A 21698-nucleotide genomic window follows, 5' to 3' on the forward strand; every position below is an offset into this window, starting at 1 on the left:
CTCCCTGCAGCCCTCACCAATGGAACAGGAAGGAAAATCAGAATGAGGAGAAAAGTAAAACTTAAGGGTTGAGATAAGAACAGTTTAGTACTTAAAACAGAGTAAATAATAACAATAAACCAAACAAAGATAATAATAATAGTAGCAGCAGCAACGACAGCAAAACAACAGCAACACAACAACAGCAATAATAATAAAAAGGAAATTAACAAAAAGAGAGAAATAAACACTAAGAAAAATGAGTGATGCTCAATATAATTGCTTACCACCTGCTGACTGATACCCAGCTGACCGGCAGTCTCTCCCTCCCAGCCAATTTCTCTCAGTTTATACACCAAAAAAGATGTTCTGTGGTGTAGAAAAACCCCTTTGGCCAGTTTGAGTCAGCTGTCCTAGCTGCACTCCCTGCCAGGTTTTTCTCTCCTCCTTCCTGCCAGGGCATGAGACACTGAAAAATCCTTGACTTAAAGTGGCACTACTTAGCAAGAACCAAAACATCAGAGTGTTAGCAACATTATTCTCACACTGAATCCAAAGCACAGCACTGTATGTACCAGCTACCAAGAGGAAGGGTAACTCTATCCCAGCTGAAACCTGATCCTTATGTAAATAGGAAGGATTGTAATTGTTTTCTTAGAGCATCTCGTCTGTAAACTGTCCAACTTACTCTTGCCTTTGCCTGTGCTTTACTTCATTGGCTTGTAATCTCTGCTGACTGCAGGATCAGAGAGAACAGGAGAAATATATGATGTTTATAAGGTCTTCCTACATCCACTGCTGTTGGGTCTTTGAGCACATAAAGAATTGTCAGTGTAGAAGTTAAGTGACATATGAAGGGCTTGCACAGGAGAGCAGGAGTGTCTGTGATGTCCAAGTACTGTTTCTTTGGACATTCTCAAATAACCCAGGAGAAATGGGGCAGCTGCAGAATCTGGTAAAAAGTTAAACTACTGTTCAGAATAATCACTGTGTCCAGCCTTACTGTCACTGGTAAATCTATATTTTTGCCCATAGTTTCCCTTTCGACTTTGTGATTGACTTGTAACATGTTCACAGACATTGTGTTCTGACCACTGAGCAGCTGAGCTGGAATTTGATTGTTTTGTATTACAAATTAGAAAATTCTTTTTTTTTTTTATTAAGCAGCATTCATGAAATGAATGCATTTGATTATAATATGCTGCTTATAATTTATATTCTGCTATGAGTGGTAAACATTGCAGAACTACTTTGAGAATATATAAATACGTGAAATTCATTGTTGTTTCTTTAGGTCCTGGGTAATCTTCTTTTGTCCTGAAATTGTTCCCTTATTACAGGCATGACTCCATAGATGAATATTGCCTTCCTGTTCATCTTCTCTAAGATAAATAATAAACTAAGCAAAGAAATTGTAAATAAACAGATTTAAATAATCTTTATATTTCTATGATAAATTCTTATATAGTTGCTTTATTATTTTATCTTTCTTACATAAGCAAAGCAGGCAGATTACTGTGAAATGTCTTTCTTTTCCCATTCACTGTTACCTCTACTTTTTAATACACTTTTTAGTATTTCAGCATTTAAGTTAAAAAGAGCTATCAATTTACCTCAGCAAACAAATAGGAAACCTAATAATATGATGCTTGACTGTGAGTTTGGATATAACTACTTCAGTAGAGAAAATAGTAAAATGATACATAGGGTGGATATCAGCTGCTCATGCAGGGACTAGAAGAGTTCATAGTCCTTGCAGGTATGAACCTATAGATGTCATTGTTTGTCTATTAGTATTAATATTCCTCTGTAGAAGCAGCAGTTTCAGTTCTGATGGATACATTTGAAAAGCTCAACAAAGTAGAGAAGGTTTGGAGAAATGGTAAAGGATTGATCTGAGGCAATATTTCAGTCCTTAGGCTAACCCTTTTTTTTGTTGTTGTTGAATAAAATATTGAAAGGATTTGATGGTTTTGAAAGATCTTGTGAAGAGAGAGGCTGTTTGTTTGGAGAAAGATACTGAGTGTGTTGAAGAAAGCAAAACTAAGATCTATTATCTGGAAGAGGAACTTAAGTTTGAATTAAAGGGAATGTTTTCAAGAGCAAAGATAATTAGCCATGATTAACCATGGATGATTAACCATGAGAATTGTCAGAAAATGTTCATATTAGTATGAACTTAGCCTTATAAATATAGGTTATATTTCTGTTGGCAAAATTTTGTATTTTACAACAATTTGTGGATTCATGGTAAAAAAAATGGTCAACGTGTTACAGGGCAGGTAGATTCAAGACAGAGTTACCTACACTTTCCAGGAGTTAGGGTTGGCAAAGAGCAAAATTTATAGGAGCGGAACACTTACTGTTCTTCAGGGTTGATTATGTGTACGGGATTGATGGCTGACCATAAGTGTGCATTTCAGGCTGTGCTGTGACATTTCTCTTGGGCTGCTCTAACATTGTGTTTCTGTTTGAAGAGATGCTACTGCTGTGACAGTGCCAGGGATGTTCCTACTCCTCTGTGCAGGAAGTTAACACCTGTGAGTTGTGTGGGAAGACTGGGAGAGGACAGGATTCTCTTTTAAGTGACAATGAAGTTCTGAATTGATTTAAGAGAATTGTGAATCTTGACTCAGATGTTTAATGTCTATGAGGGAGTAGGAAGTCAATGGAGATGGGTAGTAAAAGTACTTCTCACAGTGCTGGAAGTTATTTAAAATCTGATCCCCCCCCAAAATGTTTAGCTGATCTAATTAAATTGGGTTTTACTTCAGTTTAAACTAATAAAATTTCTGTGTATCTGGAGACAATTTCATGAAAGGTGAGGTTGAAGGTGATTTAGTGGCTTCCTGTAAGATGCTGCCGGTGAGGCATGTCAGAGAGTTTAGTCCTCCTCCACCCTTAATGTTCATCCTTGATTCCTCTGCCTTACAAAATTATTTTGTTAAGGCTTGATAATTTTGGTTGAAGGTGATGCATCACTGTGTACAGAATTAATGCTGAAAGAAAGATGTGTCTCTTCATGTAGGGTATTCATCAAATTCTCCTGAAATATGGTCTGGACCTTTTCTCATTGGTCTGTATATTGGCTAAAAGTGGATCCTGCTTGTAAGGGCTATGAATCCATAAGAATTTTCTAGTGGCCTTTCTTCTGCCTTTTCTTGCAGGTAAAAATCTGCCTCCAGCATGAAACTGGAGTTTTCCAGTACACCAAGAGAACTTTGAAGTAACAGACTTTCAGTTTTGGACATTTCTGCAACGTCAAAAGGCTTTATGGCATCCAAGCCCCTGCTTTGTAGGGGAGATGATCAGCACATCAGTGAACTGCTTCTCATGGCTGCAGGGTGTATAGAGCTATACAGGTATCTGATTTCCATCTTTGGACAACAGAGTCTGGGATATGGGAGAGCAGAGCTAGGGCACTCAGGAGAAAATTCTCCTCTGTAGCAAAGTCATTAAGGATTTCAAAGGGCTTTAAAGGTGTAAGAGCGTTTTCAAAACAATTTCAAGTTTATTATGTTAAATAAAAAAAAAGGAGAATATTTGTGGATTACTTAATGACTTAAGGTTGCTAGAAAAGTTAAGAAGGATGTAGAAATGTTACCTTGTGTCACATCAGTCCCTTGCCTTTATTCACTTGTATTGGAATGGACATGGATTCTCCATTCTGCTTGCGGAAACCACTTCCATTTTTCTACCTCAGTTTTTAAAACTGGAGTTATAAGGAAAAGGTAAAATTTAGGCAAAAGCATCCCTATTTTTTCCCTCTTGCTCATGAATGGTGAAAATAAAGGAGATATAAGAGGCAGACATCGAGGCCAAATGTTTTTCCATATTTTAATTGGTAAAAGTGAAAATGTAAAAAAATGTTTGCTAAAGACTATATTAATGTAGTTCCTTTTTGCACTTGGTTTTAGTGCCAGTTATAATAAAAAACATGAGAAAAATTTTTGTGCTTAATTGGTCAGTTCAAAGCCAATATATGAGATAATACTGAAACAGTATTAAACTTCTTAAATGAAAGTTATGCTGCCGTTTAAGTGCCTTTTGCTACAGAGAAAAATTGTCCTATTATAGTCTGGTTTTATATAGATAATGGATGCAATTCATTTGAAGAGGCTTTGTAATTTTGTTTTGGTATATGAAATACCATTTCATATATGCCTTTTGGCATTTTTCATGCAAATTACTTTTTCATCAAATGCAGTTTTTGTAGTACTAGCTCTGATTTTCAAAAGATTAGCATTCAAAATAAATTGGTGCATAAGTATTGAATTTGTGCAATTAAAATGTACTCCAAGTAGAGAGAGGAAGTGGTTTAAGAGTCTGCTGAGATGCTTATTGTGTTTATGATTGTTGCAACGACAATAGATGCCAGTGTTGACCCTCTGTTACTAATTTAATTGCTCATAGGGATATAAATTTTCCCTTTGAAAGCAATAAAGACAATGTTTTTATAGAATCAGTGGTGAACATTGAGACATCCATTGCATTTTGTCCATAATGTAAAACATTCTCTCATAAAGATGATTAAAAATTGGTTAAATTCCACATGGTAGTGAGTGGGGTAATTTGTTTCTTGTGAGCTGGGATCAGAAATGGACACTGGGCTTTTATTTTCTGCACAGTCAGAACATGACTCTGAAGTCCCTGCTGCTTGGTACTCAGGCTGTTTTCTGCATAGCTGTTGCAAAATGCAAGTCATTATTTTGTGAATTATGTATAACCTGTTAGTTATTTAAATAAGTAGAATATGAGTCTCATGAGGTTTAAATCAGGTGTGTTTCTTCTGCATGGGGCAATCTCTGGGTTGTTCAAAATAATAAAGACAATTTCTAGTGAATACCACTTAGAGACATGTATTTTTCCCTTCAAATTAGATAGGTAGATTGTATTTATCATCTCCCATTGTGTACAATTTTGATCACAGTGTTAAGCATTGCTCCTGTGAGGAAATTCATAAGGGTGCATGATTTTGCCTGTGCTATGAAGTTGTTAGTACTTTGAATAAAGGCAGATCCTGACCTGCACTGAGCTCCTTGCAGGACTGTAGCTGTAAAGACTGCATTTTAAAAAACTGGAAAGTATGAAAACAAAAGTCTAATGATTCTTATGAGAAAATTATATTTTGTCACTTTCTAAAGACAGACCTAATTAGTTACATGCCTTAAGTTACTCTAAAGATGCTTGGGCTGTAGACTTGCTCCATACTTGTTGATATGATTACAGTTAAGTAGTAATTAAAGGTAATTTGTTCTCTGCTGATGCATACACTTCTATATAAAAATATATATGTAGACTGCTCTACTGACAGTGATGGAAATCCCTAGGGATGTAAAAACTTGTTACACAGAATTCCAAGCTGAATTAGAGCCGTAAGTTCAGTTTCCTCTTTATGATTTTTTTTTTTTTTTGCAAAGTAAATGCTGGAAAATGAATGGAAATAGATTGAGATTGCTGGAAAATATGAGGACCATGCCACAAGAAGTAAATTTCTCTTGTTCTTCCCCCAAGGAAAAACTCTGTAGTAATTGAAATAGACAGAATGAATATAAATTCCTCAGCCCTAGTATTCTGTCTAGCAATGCTGTGGTCTGTGTCACTGCCAGGTCAAAATTTATTAAATGATAACAAAATAAAGAAAGATTAAGGCTTTTTAATTTCAGATGTAATTACAGAAAAATGTATTTATGTGTTTGTACTATATACGGTGATGTAGGAGTTACTGTATGAAATTTACGAGTTTTCATAGGCTGAACGTAAATTTCACAGTGGTCTCTTGGCTGAAAATTCATGATTTTAGGACTGCTTTCTTTTTAATTTTAACTGCAAATCTGAATATTCTGCATTCATAATTTATTTCAGGATAAGTAGAATTTTTTTTTTTTTCCTGATCAGCCTGAGAAAGGTGTGTCTGGCACAGCCTTGTCTGTAGCTGCTTATGTTGTGGGTAGGATATAGGAAAGGCTGGTGTAGATCCAGAGGTGTAGGGGTGGTGTAGAGACCTTTGGAGAACCAATGTCACAGCTGGCAGGGATTGTATGTCTGAACAACAAAAGACAGTGGGAAATCAAACCTTGTCTTTTCTGGGGCTGGTGAAAAAATCAGTTAACTCCTAAGTTATTGATACAAACTTTCAGTCATAACTCCAGTTTTGCACAGCTTTGTCTGGGGCTCTGAGGCTTCTGGTGCTGTTTCTTCAGTTCTAAGGAGTCATAGTGTTTTTCTTCCCAGTTAGGTACATTGACAGAAGACTGAGAAAATGTAGTGGTATAATTTACATTTCCAGCTGACGTTTCAGTACCTAGTAGAACAGCCCCCACGTCAGTATTTAGTTTTATTAGCACATCTTTGCAATGTCTATCGTGTCTGTTACCTGAGCCTACATTTAGAGCAGTTCCTATTGCTCTTGTCGAGTTTTGAAAAACTTTAACAGCACAGTGCAAGAAAAGCAATTTGAGGTGCATCTATACCAATTCAAACATGAAGCCCTCAAAATATGTTTTTTATTTGCTTTTTTGATAGTGTTTGTGTTGACCATGTTTTCCTAGTCTTTTGAACTACAAATGGAATCTTCCGCAGTGTCGACCTTTCAGTTGAGTTGGGCAGCCTGCAGTGACTTACTCAGCGTCATTTTGGCATCAGTTGGCATTTCTGTGGAAAATGTCATTACCAATGGCTCTGTTCCCTTAGAGAGATGCCTAGAGGGGAATGTAAGCTTGCATTATAACTTAAAGAAATTACAGTGATCAATGCAGAGTTCTGGTATCAGTGTGCAGTAGTGAATATTGTACATGGTCCAGATTTGTTTTTCTCAGATAAAGCTTAAAGCAGGTTCCATTATGAAGGGGAAGGACTCAGTTGCTTTTTGGGCAATGTGTGCTACTTATGTATAGGCAGTTCTGTGGGATATTGATAAACTGCACCTCCAGCTTGTGCATGTTCCAAAACTGCTGATATGATTGTTTCTGAAATTAAACAGTACTTTTGAGACCTGCAGTTTACAGATGTTAATTTTAAATTTTATCTTTTGGGAAATTCCTCTGTTTAAATTGGGAGAATGAGTTTTATATATACTTCATGGGCGAAGAAAATGTAGGGTAAAATTAGGAAGGAATTGGAATTGGTTTCATATGCCCCTGCTAGTATGGAAAAATGTTTAAAAAAATGTCAGCAGAGACATGAGATTTATTCTGATGTTGGTATGTCCAGAGTATCCTTTTCTTGCCTTGTGTTTTTTTTTTCAAGGACGCCACTGAAATGCTGAAAAAGTAGTCGGCCCACAGTGAGATTTGTTCCTCTGTGATTTTTCTATTTTTTTTTTTTCTCTTTTCATGGACTTTACAAAAATTTAGAAGTGTAAAAGGAGAGTAAGTGGGGAAAAAAATTGTTTCAAATTCATAGCAGAGTAAGGATAAAAAAGGGATCTCAAAATGGTAGGCATTGAGGTGGACTTCGTGCTCTGGGATATTCTGAATGGAGTTGTAACTGAATTTAATATAATGTTGGCCAGAAAAGATATAACTGGGGAAGAGGATGTGCAGTCCCATGTTGAAAGACTCAGATATTTTTGCTTGTCCCATGGAATTTTCTGTGATCTTAGACAACTCATAATCTTCCTAGATAAGAGAAAAATTCTCTATGAAACAGAAGCTGCTGTTCACATCTAAGAGGAGTTGGCATCCTATGACAAGGAAAACTATAAAAATGTAAATGAATTATTACCTTTTCATGTTTATTCTTAGAAGTATCCAAATTGTGCAAAACAATTACAGAGCTGAGAATAGAAAAGTGGTGGAGTTCAGGATTTGATAAACATTGGCATCAGCTTGTGTTTAGAATATAAGCTGTTTGGGAGAGGGAAGTTTTGGCAGCTCTTAGAACCCAGCACAGTGGAGACCTAATCACACATCAGGACCACTCATCTATGCTCCAGTAAAATCTGGAAGCATGGTTTACAATTCAGCCAGATATATGATATCAGTTAAGAATGTAAACATCATTGGAGAAACAGGAGTGCCAGAGTAGGAAGATGAAGCATGTCCACAGACACTGTGGTGGTCTGGTGACATTCTTGATTTGTAACTTTTACACTTGATTTTTTTTTTAATGGACAGGAAGAAAAAAAGAGAGTAGTTAATGGAAGATTCAGAGAGGAAGCAGAGAAAGAGAGCTGGAGCAAGAAATAAAAGAGCTCTTGGATTAGAATTAGATTAAACTAATTCTGGTCTATTTCTGTTCTAATGCTGCATTTTTGCATTGTAATAGGATGTACCCAGGAAGCACCAAATGTGTCCAGAAATACAATATTATTCTCTTGATTTAAATTGAGAGCAAGCATGTTGTTAAGAGAAGGTACCTTTTAAGGTTCTTTTCTGTTTATAAGTGTGATAAATGAAATCCCCTAAATCTCAGTGTCAGTCTTTCTTGTTCTGCCCAGTGATAAAAGGGTTTACTTTTATTCTCTCCAAGATTTCATGTGATTTACTAAAAGATCTTGAATGAAGTCACAGTACTGGCCAAGATTTCATTTCCATTGGAAACAGCAGTCATCCTAAGTAACATGTATTACTGTTGGTTATACTGGTTTGGATAGGAATGGACTCAAGTCATCATGTCTGTAACTCAGTGAGAACTGAAGACAAATACTAAATTTATTTGTTTGAATAAACCAACGATACTACAACCTTGAATATTGTGTGCAGTTTTGGGCACCACAATACGAGAGAGACATTAGGCTATTAGAGAGTGTCCAAAGGAGGGCCACGAGGATGGTGAAGGGCCTTGAGGGGAAGCTGTGTGAAGAGTGACTGAGGTCACTTGGTCTGCTCAGCCTGGAGGAGACTGAGGGGAGATCTCATGGCAGTCTGCAGCTTCCTCATGAGTGCAAGAGGAGGGTCAGGCACTGTTGTGTTCTCTCTGGTGACCAGTGACAGGACCTGAGGGAATGGCCTGAGGTTGTGTCAGGAAAGGTTTAGGTTGGATATTGGAAATGGTTCTTCCCCCAGGGAGTGGATGGGCACTGGAACAGCTGCCCAGGGAAGTGGTCACAGCACCAGCCTGATGGAGTTCAAGAAGTGTTTGGACAATGCTGTCAGGCACATGGTGTGACTCTTGGGGCTGGTCCTGTGTAGGACCAGGAGTATTTTGGTGATCCTTTTGGGTCCCTTCCAATTCAGAATATTCTGTGAGTCTGTGAATAAAGATGAAAGCAGTATATCTCTTCAGTAGTGGTGGCTGTGTACCATTTCCATGTCAAAAGTAATTGGTAGATTGTAATTTCTCATCTTCAGTCTAGTTTTGCTACAGTTACCTGTTTCCATTACTGGTAACTCTCCGTTCTTTCTTTGTACAGAGAGTTTCTTCAGCTATTACAGTAACTTTTTAGCAGTACTTGCCAGGGAGTTCAAAGTTGAATTTGGAGGCACACGTTTTGCTGATGAAGCTGTCTGTTGCATTGTTGCTATTCTAAATGTTTGCTTTTGTCAGACTGCTGTGTGGAACTTAAAATGTCCATGCCAGTTGTCATCCTGGAACAGCTCTTTCAAAGCGAAGGAAAACATATATATTACTTTGCTTATGTTTTAATAAATTACCTATTTTTTTTGGAATAACTTAAATAGTTTTGTCAGCTGCATTTGCTATTGTTGTAGAAAAGAAATGAAGTAAGAGAAGAGGAGGATTTATATGATGAATGAGTGTTTTTCTGGTGATCTGTGTCTAATTTGCTTTAGGCATATAGCATGGCTATAATTTGCTATCTACCAGGTACTCAGAATTTCCTCCACATTTTCTGCTGGATATTGGACTTCTGCATATTGGACTAGCTGAAATATCTGGAAGAAGAATAGGGAATTTCTCCCTTCTGTACCATGAATGCTTCAACAGTCTACCACCTGCAGGTGATTCCTGTGTAAAGGAGACAGAAAACAAACTGTGGGAAATGGTAGAGGATTGAAGAAATGTAGAAAAGAAGAGTGCTGAAGTTAGGACTAGCTATTTTTCAGTGAGAATGGAGGAAAGGACATCCTGGAGAAGGAGATTGGGACTTTCAGTTTGTAAAGAACCATTAGTGTTTTGGGAAAGGTATAACATTACTGTTAACTTTGGCAGGGGGCTATTTTGAGCCTGGAAAGACTAGCAGACTGAGATGTGTGGCAAAGGACATGAAAGTCTGTTCTTAGTTAGTCAGCTCAGGTGGCAGAGATCTGTTTGATGGGTTTAAATGCTGCAACCTGGGTGGAGGCCATGTGAGTATCAGTACAGGAATTCCTGCTTTCTTAGCTTTTGGGAAAATAAACTAGAAAATTACATACAAAATAGTAGAGAAAATGTTACTGTGAATACACTGACATATGACATACATTTGTAAGGTTAGGTAGGAAATGCCAAATTTCAGTTTGTCTTGGCATCCTCAGTAAAGACCATATGTGTGGTGATATAGTTCTAAATCACATTCAGATGTTTTTATGTATAATATTTTAATATTTTTAATAAGCTAACTGCTGTATTGTCAGTGTCCAGCTCTTGTCTTGCCACCCCATGATTGTGTATCCAGGACTGATTTTCAGTTGTAAGTCTGAAACATGAAGTTCATTCCAGCTTCCAACAAATCGTGGCTCATCTTGGCCCATCAAAAGTATCTGCCATAAACTTCCTGCTTGGCCCCATAGTTGTTCCTCTGACTCCTTACCGGAAGACTGCTTTTTCTTAATTCTTATTATTGATTTTGTCATTTTACATGGACTGATTTGAAAGCTGACCTAGACCTTCTCTGTAAATTTTCTGGAGAAGTATATTTTCTTTTTACACTGCTTTTGTGAAAGGGTTTTTATTTGGTTCTGAAAGTAGAGCTCTTATCTGAGGAGCGGCAAGCTGTGATCTCCAGATCCAACGCATCTGGTTTTTGTGTACTTACAATTATTTGCAGATTTAATTTGAAAATGAGCATTCACTGCTTCATATCTATTTTAATAGTGTTGGCTCTTATGACATTGAAAAGTATGAGTTTAATTGAGCTTCAGAGAGTATGTTTTTGGTAAAGTAACCAGCTCTGGTCATGGCTATATACATTCATTGTAGGACAAGTTGTCTTACTGCGTGCCAGCATCTGCTTGGTAGGGCCAATCTGAAAATGGCCATTGACCAGAAAACAGTAGAATTAAATACTCTGGTTGGCTTTGCACTGGAGAATATTTGGTATATCAAGAAATTGTAAAGCTTGAAGTGTAAACTCACGTGCCCAGAGAGAGTGTGCTGCAGCAGAGTTTTAAGGCGACTTGCACATGTGGCACCTCTGGAAGGAGGATAGCAACAGGAGAGGAATGTGGATAATGCAGGAACCAACATGAGGTTAGACTGTGGGAGCACTGGAACAGTATTTTGCAGTTTCACTGTGATTGTCTTCATCTTGGTAGTTTTGTGAGAGCTGACCATTCTTCCTCTTCACCCTCTTCATCTCCTTGCCATAGAAGCCCCACAGTAGTGTAGGCAGCATGCTGCTGATGTCCCTGTTGTGATGTGTCAGGCCAGCTCTGATTTGCAGTGTCATGGGATACAGTGTGTTTTCTGTGTGGGTGGTCTTATCAAAAGTGTCTCAGAATGGTTGTGTGGAGCTGCAGTAATGTCTGAGAATGGGCTGGTACAGCACGGCCATCAGCTATGGTCAGACTAAGCAGACCTGGGGAAGGGAAGGGTGAATCTTGAGGTTCATTTGTTCTGGCCAGGAGGAGCTGAGAGTAGTTTGGTGTATCTGTAGATTGGAGGCAGGATGGGAGGGCAGAGGCAGAGCAAGCGTAACAGTCACTCTGACATCTTGAGCTGCTTTCATACCACGTCCTGTGCAGAGCACACACTGTGGCAGCAGTCCTCAGTAAATGAAATCTGGCTGTAGGATTTAAATAAAAAACATTTTTAACTGCACCATGCAAATACAAGACCATGCTATTGAAAGTATCCAACAGTGCCTTATTTTCACAAATGTGTTCAGCTTTAGATTTTGGAAGAAGAATGAATGTTCTCTTCTGCCAGCTTTTTCTTCTGTTTGTTTCTTCCATAAATTTGAAATGATAGTGGGGACTTTGTGCAGCCAAGTGTCACTGGTGAATAGATGTTGGAAAAAAGAATGAGAAGCCGCAGTGGTATGGAGGAAATCATGTGGCTACAGCTATCTGTAGGAAAAATAAACATCCTTTTTCCCGCTTCCCCACAAAAATGTTTTTGTATCTGGAAAAAATATGGAGCTCAGGCAGATAGAGTACTGAAAGGAATTAATGTCTATACAGAAAATACACTGCCTTAGGTGAACACATCTTTTAACAAGCGATTTCACCTGAGAGGAAAAGTCTGTCATTGCAGTTGAATTTGGGAATTAAAAAAATCAGTGGAAAGGAATATAACAATATGGCTAAAAATTAATTTATAGTTAAATTTCTGCAATACTATGTCTAAAATGATTGACAAAAATGTGTATGGCTGAGCTGAGGACTGCCCTTGGTTACAAAATATTTTAGGTTTTGTATCTGTGCATTTTTTCTTTTAAGGCATTATTTTGTTTGCCATTCTCTATCATGATTGTCTTAAAATGTTTTTTTTTTTTTTTTTCCAGTTGAGTTTAGGAGTAGATATGCAAAGAGACTTTTTTCAAAATCACAAGCTGAGAAATGGAAGGCATGAGATTCAAGCTTACCATTTGAAAGACTTATCCAGAAGATAAGGATATGCTTTAAAAATGTGCATTGTTCTAGCTGTTGCCAGCTTCAAATTTAGCAATAAAAAGTTTATCTCTCCAAGCGGAGCATTTTTTCCAATAGCATAGGATTCTGAAGTAATTTTTAATGAAAGACTCAGCAGAAGTCATTAATACTCACTCAGAACAAAAGAACTTTACCAATGTCAATTCTCACTCCATTTTTCTCTTGATTCCAAACACAGTCAATCATTTGGAACAGATATTGCACTGGATTGCCTAGCAAAATGCAGAACAAAGTCTCTGGGGCTGATATGTTTTGAACAAAACCTTCTTATTTATTTAAAAGTAAAAAATACTTTGTTTTGTATTTATTAAATGAAAGATCAGGACATCTAGGTATCCTGAAATGAGGTGATGGGAAACTAAGAAACTTGTGGAAAACCACAGAGATGTCTGATTAAAACCAGGATATTAGCTGGTCTTTGATTTTTCCAGTGGGTGATATAGATGAAATTTCTGCATCTTTATGAATTGTAAATACTGGCAGACAATATCTGGCATAATTTGACTCTAACATGATACTTTTTCTTTCATAATGAGCAGGTGTGTGAAACCTTTTGTCATCTTCTGTTTAGATTTGAATCAAGACAAATGCATATTTCAGTATATAGTAGCTTATAGAGGAAAATTGTTCCATTCCAAATTATTTGTTTCCATGATTAGAGAATATATGAATATATTTTTCCATACCAATGAGTAAATTTGTTTTTTTGGCAGAGTACAGTCTGCGACTCAGTGTAATAAACCAAACTGTACTGTGGATAGCACATCTTGTAAAAGAAGGAAACCTGGATTTTAGTTCTAGCCTGAAATTTGCTTAATGATCGGATACTCTATTTATACCAAATTGATTTTACAGTTCTGCTAACTTTAGCCTGTTTTCCCAGCTCTTCCCAGCCCCAAGCAAACCCATTTTTAACTCTAGAATACCTATAATGATTGCCTTGGTAATCAATACAGATAAGCTATTGTGTCTGTGAGTGAGTTGTGTCAGGGCTTGCATGAAATGGACATGTTAATAAACAGATCTGTTTTTCATACATAAGATTATTTTGTAATGAATTACTAAAATAGTAAACTTCAATTCAGCATAGTCTTTAAAAGAAGTCAGGTGGTGTTAGACTGAGTAAAAAATGTGCTAAGCTGTAATTTTAGCAATGTCTTTGCATTTTTCAAGTAAATATCCATAATTTTGACTAAAATACAGATCTGGAAAAAGAGATGCCAATTGTGCTGTTTAACATTGCTTGGGAATAGTTATCCAGTGAGTGCTGAGAGCCTCTAATATTTTCTACTATTTATGGATTCTGCCATTTTGCCACATGAGAATTGTGTATGGCAGAGAATTTCTCATGTATTTGCTGTTAACCGTAATTCTGGTTTGGTAGAACTGGACCCTTAGGGATTAGTTGTGTTGTCCTTATTGATGGAAAGATAATGACTATCTACACTGGGAGAAAATGATTGTTGTTGGTTTTTTATAGAACATGGAGCATGTTTATTTTTAAACACTCTTTTCTTTTGTGGCTAGAATACAAGGAATGACTAGTGAATAAAAGTATCATTAATTTGACTCTCCAGCAGAATGAATTATAATTTAATGGACAGAAAATCCATGAGGAATGTCCATACCCTTACATTGTCTGAAAATCATTTTATACCAGATGTAACAAGGGAAGTTCAATGCTTTTCTACTGAAAGCAAGTAGCAAAGACTGGTAGACTTTTATGTAACAAAAGTGATTAAGTTGGACAATGCACAAGTTCACTTAGATTTCTACACGTGATAAAATCTGCCTGCTTGCCTAATTTGTATCTGTACAACTTTTAATTTAAGCTGGGATAAAGATAATGATTTTGCAGTTAAGATGCAGAGAGAAGCAGGCCCTCAAAGGAAAATCTAATTCAAGTTTATGAAGTTAAATCTTAATATTTTGTTTGTCTCAAGATGAAACAGAGAATGTATCATTCAGGGTCATTATTCATAGGTAAAGATTTAAAATACTTAGGTGTTTTCTTTGATTTACTTACATATGTTTTCTTGTTTCAAGATTTTTAAAAACTTCTAAGATGAAGGAATTCTGTCCTTGAAGTGACTCTAAGCTTCTTAAAATTTGATTCCCAGAAATTGGAGTGTCACTTCTCTAGACTTCGTCTGGACAAAATGGTAATTATTTATTCTCTGATTTAAGATCTTTAACAATTTCATGTCTGACAATTTATTGGCCTTTTTGAAAGTGACTTAACAACAATAAAAAACTTTAATATCAAAACCAGAAACTTGTATTTAAAAAAAAAAAATCTATAAAAGTTCATGAGCATTTAGCTTACACTTTTCAGATTTTAATCTCGTCATTAGACTTTAAATGCTGCTAGTCTGGTAAATCTTATCTCCATCTGCCTCGATATCATGATGATATTACCAAATAATGTTGAGAAAAGCTGCTGGGTCTGGCTCACCAGACATCATTGTAAAAGTCCTGATACTGAACTGAAGGGCATTTTGCTGAAGCTGTAGCCTGGTGTAGATGAGAACAGAGGGTTCATGGGCCAGAGAAGGGTTTCCTGTGGTCGTCACACTCTAGGGCTGTCTGTCTCAGTTCTGTCTGCTGCTCCAAAGGCAGTTGGTATGTTTAATGATGGTGAAACAATGAGATTAAACTCATTATTAGCTTTACAACCAACATGAGATTAGCATGACTTGTGCCCTGATACGTGTTTTTTACCTCAGCTTGATTTTTAGCTGTAGGAATTTCTGACATGTTAAAAAAATCCCTGTGGGTAGCATTAGTCAAGTACTGTGCACTACTGGATGTTAATGTCCTAGGATTTAAATATAAGCTTGCAGAAGCTGAGTCTGGCATATTTTGAATGTCTACATGGAGCATATTATAGCTGCATCTTCCTCTAGCAAAGAGATGGTTTAAAATTGTGGAAAGTGAGTGAAATGTGTCGTTCCTTCTGGGGCTGCAGAATAGCGTCCGTGGATGTAAGATTAGGCACCCGCCGCCCCGGGGTTTGCAGGTTTGTATTACAGATTATCGTTATTGCCTACCCTTTTCTGATGAGATTGAGAAATTTCTTTAGCTGTAGAGTAAAGCTGCCAAAATACATTTACCACAGACCTTAAGGCAAATATAATTCTTCCAGAGGCAGCCTCAGGCTTTGGAGGTTTTTGTGCTGAGAGCAGGCTTAGACTTCCCATGAGATCCTCAAAGAGATAAAAAGACTAAAAGCTCTTCAAAGCTAGGCCTTAGGCCCTGACATAATTTAATTCTCTGGCGATGGTTTTTGTATGTAAAAAAATGAATAAATATTTACAAAAATTTAAATGGAAATGTACCCAACTAGACCTGAAAATAACTTTTTAATATCACCTATTATTTTGAATTCAAAATTAAAAAGTCTTCATATAACTTTAACTTAGACATCAGATGACCAGGAAAGGACGTGGTATTTTCTCTCTCTCTTTCTATATGCAAAATTTCAGCAAGGTTATCTTGCTTTTTTCATGCAGAATATTTACTCCTGATAACTGAACAGACATTGAAATTAATTTGCATAACAAGTAACTACGCTCTTATTCTAACTCTATTCTGCACATTAACCCAATCACTAATTGTAATTTAGTTTAAGGTCCTAAATTAAAGAACGACTCTGTGTTCTGATCTCCTCCCACTTTTTCCTTTCTTATTTTTTAGGCTATATTAACACTAGATTTTTTTTTTTAACAAATAGCAAGATGTTCTAGAAAAATCCCCCAATCTTCAGCACTGTGAGTAAAGTATTTTGAGTTAATAGTTAGTTTACGCTGGAAATGACTTAACAGAAATGTCACTGAAAAAGAGCCAGGAAAAATCCTGTTGAGAAGCTCTATGGTATCAGCATTAAAACTGTAGGGCTGGGAGTCAAGCAATCTTTATTGATTGCAGGCTTCCCTTCTTACTGTGGAGATGCTGCTTTGCTTCATGGCTCCCTGTTCTCCACCTTGTAAAACAGAATACTGGAATCATCATATATCTTCAGGTGTGTAGCAAGGAGCTCCAGCAGCTATTTATCCTCTTCACACTATCCCACTCCACTAGCTATTTATCCTCTTCACAAAATTCCAGATGTTCAGAGGAGACTTGAGACAGTTTGTTCTCCAAATCAAGTCTGCTGCACCTCTCAGACCTCTGTCCATACCATGATTGTCAATTGGCCATGAATCAGCAGCATGATCAGGAACAGATTTTTTGGTCAGGCTTACTTATCCATGGCTGTTCTTAGTTAGGCCTGACTCCAGCTTAGTCTTCAAATGCCTGAGAGTAAGGAGAGAACTTGGCTTGCTCTGTGCCTGTATATTCAATCAAAAACTTTATCCCTCTATTTATAAAATTCTTTAAACCTTATCCACAGGAAGCTGTATGAGTTAAAAATATTTATTGCTCTTTAATGTTATTAACAGCAACAAGTTGTCAAATCCAAAGATGGTATTTCTGGATAATTTCTAGTGTACAACACATTGCTATATAATTTCTTTTGCTTTTTTCCTCTCAGGAGGTGCTTACTGTGGGGTTTCACATAGTGTAGTCATTAGCCTTCTTAAATTTGAAGAATTGTAGTTCAATGTGCTTTTTTAAGTGGTAACTTCGATATACTGTGTTATGTGAAGTTCATCTTAGATGAGTATAATAGTTCCTATTATTTATTTATAGGAACTATTTTTCCTACAGTAAAATATGAGAACTGACATTTTAATAAGTATTATGAATGTTCTTAATAGGTTAAGAAGTATGTTCACCTAGAAGGACCTGTGTTGAGATAACTCCCAAGTTTAGACTCCACTGTTGTCATTGGAATTGCTTGGTAACCAGGTCACAGGAGTGACTAAAAAGTAGTTGAGGCAAGACATTTCAGTTTTATGTCCACTACTGGTTTGAAAAAAACAATTCAGACTAGAAGTAAGATAATGTTCTAATGTGAAAGCAAATTAAGTAACTAATTAACAAAAAAATTACATAAAGCAATTATTTTTTTTTTTGTGAATGGGGGAGCAAAATTAAGCCAATTTAAAAATAAGACTTTCTTCTGTTAAATCTAGCACTTTGGAAAGTGCTAGATCAGCTTTTATTTGATTCAAACAAAAGAGATTTCCCCAGGGATAAAAATTTTTTAAGCTGAAATTTTGCAGTTAAACTATAGACCATAACTAAAGTAGAAGATAAGTTTGATGTAGCTTGTTTTAAAAGACTAAAAAAATCAGATAATATATAATTTTAATGTGGTTCAGATATTTAGTTAAATCCTTTAAAATGATGATCTGCATTTCTTTGAATATAAAAATACATTACCAAATGCAAGTTGGCATTTCTAAATTAAGTACTTGCCACTTCATCAGTGATATAAGCAGAAAAGTATTTCTCAGGGAATGATGGAAGGTGTTTTTATCATCGTGTCACTGTTGTCATGGAAACTTGTGTGTATCATTGTTAAACAGACTGTACATAAGGATCTAACATTCCTGTGACTTACAATTGCCAGCTATTGTATTTTTAGTGTATTTTCTCCAACATTGTAGTCAATGCTTAGGAACTTGTAAGTTGCTCTCCTCAATTACAGCCACGAACACAATTACAGGATTAGGCTGTCCAGAGACTCCATCCTGCAGGGTTCTCTGTTAAAAGGTTCTTTTCAACATAGGGTTATTAACAGTTTTATTTCCTAATCCATTGTAGCCTACTATAAGCACTTAAAAATTAATATTCCCTCTATTCAAGTAGACAATTTTGACAGCAGTTTCTTTGGGAAGAATGAGCTATCCATTAGTCATTATAAACTCTGTCTAGAAAACTTTGGATCTTTTCTGCATGTGGATTTTATCTATTATATGCTTTGTTTTGGAACTCAGTGCTAAATTCATGATACACCTCTTGTGTATCATTGTGTTAACCTATCATGCATGGAGCAGTAGGCTGAAAGAGAAGCTTGACTGGAAAATCCAGATTTAAGTGCTCCTGGACACAAAGTATGTGTAACTTGTGTTCTTGTTAAAAACTTATGATGGACACAATTCACAAAGTAGGAAAAAAAAAAAGGTAATTTTTTTTTTCCCCCCTCCAAATGAGATTTAAGAATCAGTAATTCTAAGCACAATAAAAGTGTTGTATCTTTTGCATAAGTAAAGGTTTGTTTTGTCTTTTAGTGTCTGGAGTTACTTCAAAATATAGCTTCTGCATCAATTATTTATGACTTAGTTACTTCTCTTTTTTAAAAAAATGAAGTCACTTTAATACATTTTTCATCATTTAACAAGTGACTTCCATTACCTCAAAAGTATTCATTGAATTTCTTTTCTCATCCTAGCCTGTCTGGGTTCATCTTTTGGGGGGGGGGTTTCTGAACACTCTACTGAAATTTTAAGGCTGTTATTTTAAATAACTGTCAATGAAGAAGGTAGGTTTTGTACTGGAATAAGCTGTCTGGAGCAATTTGATGCAAATTTAACTTATCTGAGAATCACAGTAACATGAAGTATTCAAGAATAGTAAAGGTGCAAAGGTTTTTTAAAGATGTTTGGTTAAATTCTGTTCAGAGAGTTACAGTATCAGGACTAGTAAAATGCAAGTACAGAAATATGAAGAAGAAAAAACTCAAATACAAGTACCACTGTGGCTTTAGTTTCTAGAAAAATGCATTCATTAAGTGAGGGTTATAGGCTGAAAATTAAGTTTATAGGAAATGTGTACTTTTCACTTCCTGCTCCAGGAGATTGTGTCAGTTCAGGCAGTTGAATTCAGTGTAATGCCACAAGAAAAATTCCTGGCAAGCAAACTTGCCCAGTCTATGACTAAGAACCTGTATATAAGGTAAATGCATGTTTTCTATTATTTCAGATTACAGTAAACTGTATATGAATGTATAGTCATAGGAGAAGATATCCTTAGCTTTTTAGGATTTATTGAGGCAGAATGGAACTTGTTTATTACTGGCTTCATACCTTTCACCTACAGTCGTTAATGATTTTAGCTGGGATTTGTAGAAAAATAGAATTTCCAAATTTTATATATTCCTGTATCTTTCTTTCAAAGGATTTAATTTTGGATAAAATGGAAATTTTGTCAATGGAGAACTTTGATCTTTTATCCAAACTTTTCTGCATTAGGGAAAAGCTGTAACTCCCGTTTCTGCTGAACGTGATTTTGCTTTTATGGACACATCACACAGTAACGCAGTCAGCTGATGAGTTTGTTTTGTAGCCATCATTTGTAGAACAGCCTTAGGAAATCTGAGCCACAAGTTGCAGAGCAGAGGGAAGAAAGCTGGGGTGTGTATTGCCCCCCTCTGGTTACAGGGCGCCAGCTGTGGGTGCATTCAGCACACGCGAGCTTTGGGGCTCTGCATTCTGTAGGTAATGGGAAAAAAGATCCTGAAAATATCATTGCTGTAATGCACCAGTAGGAGCTGGGAGTGCTGAAGAGCTCATCTGCTGTGCCCCAGAGCTGTTAGCTCTGGTGGACTGCCATGCCTAGGTGAACTCTTGAGTAAGGGGGCAGGGGCTTTATGACAAGAAAGGGAAATGCCACAGCAGTCGGGTGGAGTGGATTAAACAGTTGCAGTGCAGTCAAATGTGGCATCTCAGCTCCTGATCCATCAGCTTGCAAAAGGAACTGTAGGAGGGATAGATATTCAGGCTTCTGGTTAAACTGAAAATATTGAGGGAGTGGAAATATCAGATTCCTTAATTGTTGAGGATTTAATTTCTTGACAAATTAAGAACTAGGAAAATATAGATAGAACTGTGTATCCCACCTAGAAAATACTGTTTTGAGGCTTAAAAAGTATTGTGTCAACATAGTAAGCAATTACAAATATTGGTATAAAAATGAAGTGGAGGTTTAGGGGCAATTTTAATGGCTTATTTTGGTTTATTTTAATATACTGTTCCTCATCACAGGTAAGGCTACATCTATATGGCACAATCCTGTGCCCTGATAAATACTCTCTCTTCTGAATGAGTTATTTTCTCAGGATAATGAGTTGTGTGGGAAAGAGTTTATTAACTCAGGTTACATGGCTTCTGGTATCTAGATTAGATTGGGTATTATTATCAGAAACTAGTTGTGTACCATACAGACATCTGAAATCCTCTGACATCAAAATCCAATTAGGCTAGACAATGTCTGAGATTGTGAGTTTACAAAAAATGTCTGTTTCTGTATCTATTAGACATTGAAAATTCATTAGGTTTTCTGGGATTCAGAAATCGGAATTCTAACATCTCATTTGTATTTGTCCTTAAAAATATCATTGCCACTCTCTGCATTACCAAAACATTGAATAAAATAACTTTTATTGAATGAAAATCCTAGCTTAGAGCCGTGATGTGTTTGCAGATTCTGAAGTGCTGATGATGAGTGCAGTGTTAATGATCTGATAGACACAAACACATGGCTAAGGTTTTTCTCAAAATAGAATAATCTCTTGAATTTCTCTAGTTAATGTCAATTGGTATTTCATGTTCAGGGAGGTTAAAACTGGCAGGCTGGGATTCCTTGCATTTTCTGTTTTTGACTGTGGTGCTGATAGCCTTGCTATGAACTTCATTATGCAGGGCTGCTAGGAACTTCCAGTCTGAGTATTTCTAGAAAAGAGAAGTGATTGAGTCTCAGCACTTAAAAATGCCTTGTGTGCTTTTTGAAAAGGCATCACCATCTGTGTTGTGTTGAATTAATTGTAGTTATTTTAGTGATGTCTGTGTGTGTCCAGTAGGAACAGAAAATAACATTTTAATTTCAGGGGTTTCTGTGGGTTGATTTTTAACTGACTGGAAACAGGATAGCTAAAGCACTGCCTTTACCTCTGTTTTTTTCAGGTTTTCAGTCCAGAATTGAAAGGAGTATATTCATAATATACATACATCTCAGCATAGTGCTGTGCAGATTTTCAGCTGAGACACCTTGGTCCTTAGTTTGGTCCTATGTTCAAGT

General features: G+C 36.5%; 2 protein-coding genes across 2 annotated transcripts in view; both read left to right on the forward strand.

Annotated features, from left to right (window-relative positions):
* The window catches only part of LOC132325101 (LIM zinc-binding domain-containing Nebulette), a 246884-nt gene that overhangs the window by 132274 nt on the left and 92912 nt on the right, over positions 1 to 21698 (forward strand). The window lies entirely within an intron of this gene.
* The window catches only part of LOC132325094 (nebulette-like), a 76405-nt gene continuing 57859 nt past the window's right edge, over positions 3153 to 21698 (forward strand). Inside the window, exon 1 of the mRNA XM_059841986.1 lies at positions 3153 to 3341. Within this exon, the coding sequence (XP_059697969.1) occupies positions 3253 to 3341 (89 nt within the window). The 5' untranslated portion in view covers positions 3153 to 3252. The remainder of the gene's footprint in view (positions 3342 to 21698) is intronic.

This window comes from Haemorhous mexicanus, chromosome 1, assembly GCF_027477595.1.
Source record: "Haemorhous mexicanus isolate bHaeMex1 chromosome 1, bHaeMex1.pri, whole genome shotgun sequence".
NCBI lineage: Eukaryota > Metazoa > Chordata > Aves > Passeriformes > Fringillidae > Haemorhous > Haemorhous mexicanus.